This window comes from Echiichthys vipera, assembly GCF_963691815.1.
Source record: "Echiichthys vipera genome assembly, chromosome: 11".
Classification (NCBI taxonomy): domain Eukaryota; kingdom Metazoa; phylum Chordata; class Actinopteri; order Perciformes; family Trachinidae; genus Echiichthys; species Echiichthys vipera.
Genome location: NC_139836.1, coordinates 10,603,686 through 10,612,658, shown reverse-complemented (window position 1 = coordinate 10,612,658; position 8,973 = coordinate 10,603,686). Strand labels below are relative to the sequence as shown.

At 42.7% G+C, this 8,973-nt stretch overlaps 1 protein-coding gene across 1 annotated transcript; it reads right to left on the bottom strand.

Moving 5' to 3' along the window:
- Positions 1–475: 475 nt before the first annotated feature.
- On the bottom strand, positions 476–8,115 carry mlh1 (mutL homolog 1, colon cancer, nonpolyposis type 2 (E. coli)). Its single transcript, XM_083923363.1, has 19 exons — positions 7,935–8,115; positions 7,571–7,661; positions 6,776–6,874; positions 6,614–6,687; positions 6,245–6,317; positions 6,067–6,158; positions 5,924–5,966; positions 4,939–5,027; positions 4,720–4,832; positions 4,522–4,615; positions 4,282–4,435; positions 3,810–4,138; positions 2,938–3,071; positions 2,603–2,711; positions 2,447–2,510; positions 2,197–2,361; positions 1,974–2,066; positions 748–858; positions 476–660 (listed from the first exon to the last, which is right to left on the bottom strand). Exons 1-19 carry the CDS (start codon positions 8,039–8,041, stop codon positions 505–507), a joined length of 2,190 nt encoding a protein of 729 aa, XP_083779489.1. The 5' UTR covers positions 8,042–8,115; the 3' UTR covers positions 476–504.
- Positions 8,116–8,973: the final 858 nt, after the last annotated feature.

Genomic DNA, 8,973 nt, shown 5'->3' with positions numbered 1-8,973 from the left:
CAGGTTTCCCCCACTCATTACTTTTTCCAGGCATATACTGTAGGTGTTGCAAACTTGTAATTGTCCATGTGGTATTTGGAAACATTAGTGGCGATATTCAATCCCTCCACACTGCCCACGTGTCTCAGACTGAGAGGGAACATGTAGCTGTGATAAAAGCAAAGCTAGTGTGCTGGCACTTTTCAGTTATCGTTATGGGACTTGTGACCCGATTCCATATTTCTTGGCTGCAGGCTTTTTAACTTTAGTTTTATTGTTTTTCATTTAATATCCACAGAACAAACCGATCGTGCCTACAGTCTTACTTTTAGGAAGCCATGTGTAGCCCTGGTGCATTCAAATAGGCTATTCAGAACAAGGATTTCCTGTGACCTCATGGAACCTGGTTTTTCACTCATACAGAAAAACATCTGAGGCCTTGTCACATAGAAAGTATTTATTTACAGAACAAATGTTACTTTGAGTATAAAAGAGCAGCGTGTATGGCTGATTTGATAATTACAATCAGCACCTCTCAAACACCTTATAGAGATCCGGTAAGTTGGCGATCTGCAACACAGTGCCGTCCTCACTGAAGTGTTTTGGAGGACTCAGGAGGGTTCGGAGAGCTTTGAAGATGACATGCTCAACCTTCCAACGCCACGAGTTCACCTCAGCATCCTGAAACGAGCGTTCACACCACACATCAGTAATTTGTCATTAAAAAGTAAAGGAAGTCAAAATCGGTGAACCGGTGTTCCTTCATACCTGCTCCTCTCCCGGCTCGGCCTCCAGGATGTACCGCTTCCTGATGGAGTAGAACATGCTGCACTCCTTACAGAAGTCTCTGAAGCACTCTTTTTCATTGTCCCAGTTAACCTGCACAACACCATCAGGCAAAAGTATCAGATACGGTTTGGGGTTCCCAGACTCATCGCAAAACAGAGGTTTTAGTCATTGGTCCTGAAGGCCAGAGAGAAATTTTTACCAATGTTACAGGATTTTAAACCCTCAAAATCTGAAGAATCTGGGTGTGATTTTAGGCTCTGAGCTCTTTTATTCCACATCAAAAACATATTTTAAGAATATAGCCAGAGTCCGCCTGTTTCTCTCTCAGGCCAGCACAGAGGTGCTGATGCAAGCTTTTATCTCTTGTTGTGTAGATTATTGTAATGTCCTGCTCTCTGGTCTTCCCAAAAAGAACATGTAGAACTTACACTTACTACAGAACTAAGCCGGGCGGGAGCACATTACACCAATTTAAAAATTGCTGCATTGGCTCCCTGTGCGCTTCAGGATCGATTTTAAGGTTCTTTTACTAGTTTTTAAATGTCTTAATGGTCTTGGCCCTTTTTATTTATCTACAATGTCTTTACCCTATCAACCCTCGTGGACCCTGAGGTCCTCTGGTGCTGGCCTTTTAACCATTAACGCATTCAGTTATTATGGCCCCCGATAGTGGAACTGCCTTCCGCAGGAACCTCAGGGCCGCAGAGAATGTTGATGACCAAGACCCACCTTTTTAATCAGGCTTTTAACTGACCTCTTTAATTTTTTCTAATTCCTTTTATGCATCTTATATATTTCTTTAATTATTTTTTAGTTTCGATACCTTTTCATCTTATTTTAGTGTTTTAGCCCCTCAGTTTTTCAGTGTTTCACGACGCATCCCCTGAAGCCATGGACGGTGATTCCTCTCGGTGTGTGCGCCGCTCCTAAAGGTAGATTCTTCCTCACCTCAGATATCGGAGCCTAGCCGTGTCTCCTCAGCAACAGCTAGTGTGTGTGTGTCTTTGTGTATCACTGTGTGTATATTTTTGGGGGTGGGAGGTTTGTGTTGTTTCTTTGTTGTTCATGTTTTGTTTTTTGTTTTGCTTTTATTTTCTGTATGGCGCTTTGTGCTACTGTAAAAAAGTACGAAAAGTGCCGTATACTGTAAATAAAGATTGATTTGATGTGACAAATGAGGGGAGAGCTACTGTCTGAAAGTTCACCTCGGTGGCCAGGCGCAGGATGAACATTGGGAGACCCTCCATCACCGGGGTGTACTTGTCGAGCAGTAACGGCAGCCCTGTAAGATTTCCTTCCTACGATGAACAAAGCTTGGTTTTACAGCAAGAGTATTAACAGGCCAATAATGTCTTGAGAGACAGTAGCAACACAAATCAACTTCGGATTTATATAATAGCAGAGAAACACCACCCTGTTCCAACTGACCTGGTCTATCTCCATGGAGAAGTAGTCCTCCAGCAGCTCAGTTTTCTTCTTCAGGAAGTCTACTATGTACTGAGCCAGGCCTTCTTTAGGACCATCGTCTTCTGTCCAGCCGCTCTCCTCAGAGTCCAGAGCCAACATGGCCAGGTCATAAAGCGGAGCTGGTGTCTGAATTAATACACATATTATTTAAAAAATAAAACAGAAACCTTTACGGTACATGCTAATCATTCACAATCTAGATTTTACTCACAGACAGTCTTAGTACACCAAAGTTCCCAAAGTCGTAGATGAGTATTTGGTAGAAAAGCTCCTGGCTGCAGCAGAAACAAAGAAGTGAAAAGCTGGGACATGAAGCATCAGGCGGAGACGGATGAACAGAACCGTGTGCGTTTCCCGTGGCTCTGACCTGAGTTGGGTGGAGTTGAGCAGGTAAAGTTTTGTGTGATGTTGGATCAGAGTCCACTGAGGGTTGACGCAGCCCACAAACGAATGGTTTTGCAGCATTTCTTGAAGACCTTCGAGAAAATACGTGCAAACACAAAAGAGGAAACAGCTGACGAGAAGAAAAAAAGCTCTCTGATCTATTTTGAGTTGTAGACTGTGTTCAAACAACTACAGAGGTGTGACCCATGCAAGCGGAATGTGAAATCACTGGAAAGAAACAAACAGCTTGTTGTGCGGAGTTATTTGTGAAAAACGAGACGTTTGACTGGAATAGAAGTTTATACATGTTCTGTTTACCTTTGTGTGTGTTCTCAGTAATCTCAGCTCTGAGCTCTTTGATGCTGTTCAGTTTGATGACTCGTCTCTTGGGCGTGGCTGCCGCCGTCAGGTCCTCGTCTTCCTCCTGCTGCTTCTCTTTCCTGGGTCTCTTCCTAGCTCAAAACACACACTGCTGTCACATCGCCAGAATACAGTACGCTCTGGTTACAGAAGCTTGCACTTTACCAGATAATAACTCACGCCAGCTTACAGCGGACACACTTTTAGACATAACGGGCTGTGAAAATGTCTACACATTTAAATCACACACCTAATTGGTGGTGGATATTTTTGTCCCGCCATAATAAAAGCAACAAGTTAAGGCTGCGTGAGTTACTTCTTCAGCCACACGGGGGCAGAGGAAATCCACAATTTGATGGCTGTAACCTTGCCGTATGATCATTTTTACAAAGTTGTGATGACTCTGCTAGCAAAGAATTACAAATCACCTCACACATCCAGCAGACACAGAGCAACAATAGCATTCATTCATATTCAACCTCTCTTCAGATAGTTGTTGGTTTCTACAAACTACTGAGAAAAATGTCTGGGTCTTAAACAGCTGTACTTTTCTACACCGAAGCAGGTAGTTGTTACCTACTGTATTGCCCAAGGGGAGATGTCATTCATGAGTGATGATGCATGTTTACCAGTGTATTCTTCTTCCTGCTCTTACTCAACTCACTAGCTGCCCGTCAATGCTCAGATTTGCTGACGTTACAGGTTAATCATAGATCAAGACTTGATCAGACCTGTATCCAAATTAATCAGAATGTTACCGAGTCCTTAATCCTCTGCTGAACTCACACACTGACCCACCTAATGAAGTACTGGCATTATTATTTTTTCACCTTTGAACGCAGTTAGCATCGGCTTCGTCGCCCTCTGGCACCTCTGCTTCCTGCTCCGCCAGGGCCTCCAGCATGTCTTCATCATCAGCCTCCTCCATGTCGACGCTGGCAGGCTGGGCCGCTTTGGCTGCAGCCTCCCTGCTGCTGGGACCAGCCACTTCAGGGTCAGGTGGTGGCTTTTCTTTGGGCTGGAGGAAGGCGTCCAGCTTCTGTGCGCGACAATCGGTCCTCACCATCTGATGCGCATAGACTCGCTCGCTAGACTCTGCCACGGCGCCAGAGGACTTGACCTCACTGCAGCCTGAGACTGACAGCCCTGGCAGCAACGTCTGCCAAAATACGCAGTGTTTGTTTGCGCCATCGTACACACCCAGTTTTTTATACTTTTATAAAAGACAGAGATCCGATCAATTACTGCTGTGACAAGGCCGATCACAGCATTTTTACAGAGATAGTGATCCAGCCATCTTACCTGAGTGAAATATGTGCGTGAGGAGTTGGAGCCCAGAAGTTTGCTCTCGATGTGCTTCTGAACACTTTCAATGATGCTGTCTTCGTGCAAGAAATGCACCTCATGTTTTGTGGGATGCACATTGACATCTATATTCTGCGGAGCGATCTCCAAGCTGTGGTAATTGGAAAGCACTGGTAAATATCAAAGGAATTCAACTCTTCATAATGGAATGCATTGTAGAAAACCTTAGATATGTACCTGAGGTATAGAAAAGGGTGTGTGTTCTTGGGAAGGTATGCAGCATAAACTGTCTCGATTGCTTTCTTCAAAGCACTAGACTCCACCAGGCGATCTGAGGCATCACAGATCACAATCTCCCCTTACAAAGTGCTAATAAGATTAAATGATCGTTTACCAGTGAGCCACATTTCCAGAAGCTTTTTCTGTGATACGTACGGTTGATGAAGAGGACCAGGATGCATTTCTTGACGGAGTAATTTGCGTTGGAGATGTAGCCTTTCATCTTATAAGCAAGCTTCTGATCCTCACAGCCGACTTCAATCAGCTCCCTGTGAACATAGCACAGAACCAGTCATGCAGTCAGCGTTAAGGTAATAGGAGGTCACAAAACTGCAGAGCATCAAAGCATGTATTTTTCTCTTGGTTGCTTAATACCTGCTGACCGCATTGCCAAAAATTCCTCGAATATTATCCACTGTAGATGCGTTGGGAAGAGTCCTCACATCTGCAACGGTCTCTCCTTGCTGGAAAAAAACAGCCCATAAATAATACCTTCCTTTAAAAGGGGATAGTTTCTATTTTTTGGATCCATAGTCAGTGTATTATTTTGGTAGATGGCAGTCAGGATGCCCCCAGGCAGGAGGACAGGCATGGAAGCTAAGCAGTGTACACACACATACAGAGAGAGAGAGAGAGAGAGAGAGAGAGAGAGAGAGAGAGAGAGAGAGAGAGAGAGAGAGAGAGAGAGAGAGAGAGAGAGAGAGAGAGAGAGAGAGAGAGAGAGAGAGAGAGAGAGAGAGAGAGAGAGAGAGAGAGAGAGAGAGAGAGAGAGAGAGAGAGAGAGAGAGAGAGAGAGAGAGAGAGAGAGAGAGAGAGAGAGAGAGAGAGAGAGAGAGAGAGAGAGAGAGAGAGAGAGAGAGAGAGAGAGAGAGATCGTTCATCAAAGCCACCAGGCCCCATTTGAGATAAATGTTACATTGACCTTGCATTAAACAAATTTAGTAACCCCCACGTAAACTTCGACAGGGTTGTGTAGAGGTATGGCAGTGAAAATATTTTAAATATAGCGTACACTTAAACTGACTCTTGATTTTTTTTGGATGGTTAGAATATGTTTATCTGCTGCCCCCCATCAAAAGCAGTTTATTGTTAATCCTTCATGTCAGTCCTCCAGCCTGCTTCTCCAGACTGGGGGCATGCTGACCGCCATCTACTGTAGCTAATACAGTGACTGTGGAAAAGTACCTTACACAATTCCTCTTTAAAGAATCCAAACTATCCCTTTAAGCAAAGAAGGATTCTTTGTGGTCTTACCTGCATTTTTTGTCAGTGCACTCACAAACATGAGGGAAGCATACACGAAAATGCAGTATATGTAAAGAAACATTACAAAAGTAAGACAAAAAAGAGCACATCTCACCTTTTTAACAGAAAAACTTTTTCCTGAATTGTGTATTGCGTACCTGCAAAATAACATTCATATGTGAGTTTTCACAGACCCAATGATGTTCATCAAAAGCGCAGGAATCAGAAGACATAAGGAGTAAATCCAGACTGACAGACCTGCTGACTACCTCTACAATCCTTGAGTACTCATCCCCAGGGCTCTTTAAGGCTTTCCTCCTTGTGGACACGTTATAGAAGAGGTCCTCCACCTGCAGGCAGGTAGAGCAAACTTTTGGAGGTTTCTAAACATCCATATACTTCATTCTGGAGCAGTTGATGTGCCCCGGGAACTCACAAGAATCTGTGTTCCTTGGTTGCCAGCACATGGTTTGGGAGGTCCTTTTAGTTTACCATCACTGTAGTTGGCTCTGCAAAGAAACGATTCATCATAAGTCAATCCCCGGCTGCAATGGTGGTGCAGAGACACCTAGAGTGCAGACGCAGACGACCCAGAAATCAGAGCAGAGCTTTTTCAGGAGAGGGGCTTAAAGAGACAGGGGCTAAAGTGTTCCAGGGTGAAAACAGGTATATTCAGACATACAGTATGAGAAAAAGCATGTGTTTTATGAACATTAAAGAATATAAACATGTTCTAGTAGAAACCCCAAAATCCAAGCTGTGAACATGAAAATGAGTGTAATATGTAAAATAAATGTTATCTTACCTGTAGGCGCACTTGGCATCAGCTGTCTTGGTCGTTATGGTCACATGGGCAACATGGCTCACACTAGCAAGGGCCTGCAAACAAGAACACAGACAACTAACGTAACGTTCTCAAAATAAAATGCTGACGAAGGAGAAGGCAGATACTGCTCCAGAGCTCTACCTCTCCTCTGAATCCATAGGTCGCAATAGCCGAGAGGTCCTCAAATGTCTGGAGTTTGCTGGTGGTGAACCGCTCACAAACTATTTCCATATCTTCTCTCTGCCTCGGAATTAACAAAGTAAAAGACACTGAAGTTAAACTAATGGGGGCAGAGAGTCCTTAGTGTAAAGTCTTGAGTTTTGGTATTATCACAAGGAGAAATCATGGCATGGGTTTCAATTTGAAAGATACTTATATATATATATAAATACTGTCAGTACACTTTGGAGTTCTGGAAAAAAATCTAATACAATCACTTCATTAAATTGGAAGCATCAGATATAATTACCTATTATGAAAACATAAACAAAACAATGGACTGTCAACATAATAATTCTACATGGAATGTTTCATATCCATAAAGCTACATTTCTAAAATGTCAGACAATTTTGAATCCCTTCAAACTTAAATACTGGAACTATTTTGGTACTATCCAAATTATTATTAATAATAAGTGTATGTACAGCTGATACACTACAATATTCTTTAAGGAAACGTAGTAATATAACCTACCTTTCAATTGGTTTTCTCTCTTACGTTTATTTATGTTCATTATCACAACATAATGACTCTATTGTCCGTTTGAAAGAGAATTGACGACCTTATGCTCATGTATATGCTTTTAAAGGTATGATGCAGAACTAGTTTGTAACTGTTCGTGTCACAGGATGTATATAAGAATTTGCAAATAAAGGTTATGTTGGGGGGGGGCCCAACCACGACCTGTCCTCACCCCCGCTCCCCCTCTCACCCACCCTGATGCCGGTGCCGTTGTCCTGAATCTGTAGCAGCTTGAGTCCGCCGTCTTTCACCGTCACCTGAATGTTGGTGGACCTGGCATCCAAACTGGAACATTTCATAACACAAATGACAGTTATTTCACAATTATGTTACATTGTAACGGAATTATCCAGCCAGTCAGTTCGCAGTGACTGTTACTACGTTACAGGTGTGCGTTCCCACAAACGTGATGTAAACAATGATGGCTCCTGCCTTATTTTATCACCTTTATCGGTCCCACTGCAGGTTATATTTTAACCACAAGGCAAACACCTAACATTAAGCTAGCTCACATTATCATAAATGACTGTGTGGTGTAAGTGTTAGCCACTCAGTTACCAGTTTTCAATCAATTCTTTGACGGCGTTGGCAGGACGCTGGATAACTTCTCCCGCAGCTATCCGGTTGACAACAGTCTCGTCGAGCCTCCGGATAACTCCTGCCATGTTTGCAGTGCTGCTGACTCAGTCTCAGGGTAGTTACACGGCAGGATATAGCTTCGAAGACACAAACATTAGGATAAAAAGGTATATTTTATTGGAGGCTTGCATGTAGCATCACAACTCAAGACACAGTGCATGCATAGCACCAGAGAAGAGAAAAGGGAGATGTCTCACTCCTCCTCAAACTGATAAGCAGCCCAGAGAAAGTCATGTAACTTGCTCATCTTTAACAGATACCACTGTATTGGTGTTATTGAGAACGTTACATTGATTCGTTTCCACAAAAGCGGAGAAAATGCGGTTTAACTAGTGGCTTTTGAGAAAAAAAACAATGTTGTTTCAGCTTCTATTTTCTCATAGAGTGATTTATCTTCTTGATTATACACAATCTTTGTTGACACTGCGCGGGGAGAAACGTGGGGGCGGGGCCAGCGTCCTGCCGGTGTACGTCATCGCGTCATTCGCTGAAAGTCTTCTTCGCTGGTGTCCCAATATGTACACAGCGCCTCATACGGATGCTTTTCCATTTAGACACATTTAAAGCAAAAATAACCAACGATCATTTCTGTCACTATGGTCACTTTATATAGACATTTTTAATGGAATTCCATTGCTTGGCAACAGCCTTGTTCCTTGTTAACTTCCTGTCAGCTGATGTCATTCACATACACTGCAACAGGAAATAAACTAGGACACATTTAGAATGTTTGTTTACATCTTTACACAATCTATCAGTATAACACGATATATTATAATCATAATCTTGCAATAGAATAATAAACAAAAACACCAATGACACCTTATTTTACCGTTTAAGTTTATTTTTGTTTTGATCTCTTCGTTATGGTAATACACTGACATACAGATAAGTGTGTGTCTCTGGCATCTCTGGAATTAACCATTTTTAACTTGAAAAAATGTAATTAGATAAAGTC

Excerpts from the sequence above, each read along its gene's own strand:
- mlh1 (XM_083923363.1), bottom strand. The coding sequence starts at position 8,041 with ATGGCAGGAGTTATCCGGAGGCTCGACGAGACTGTTGTCAACCGGATA. Across the intron at positions 4,616-4,719 it reads CCTGGTCCTCTTCATCAACC|ATCGCCTGGTGGAGTCTAGT; the intron begins GTACGTATCACA and ends GTGATGCCTCAG. Across the intron at positions 2,511-2,602 it reads CTCAACTCCACCCAACTCAG|CCAGGAGCTTTTCTACCAAA; the intron begins GTCAGAGCCACG and ends TTTCTGCTGCAG.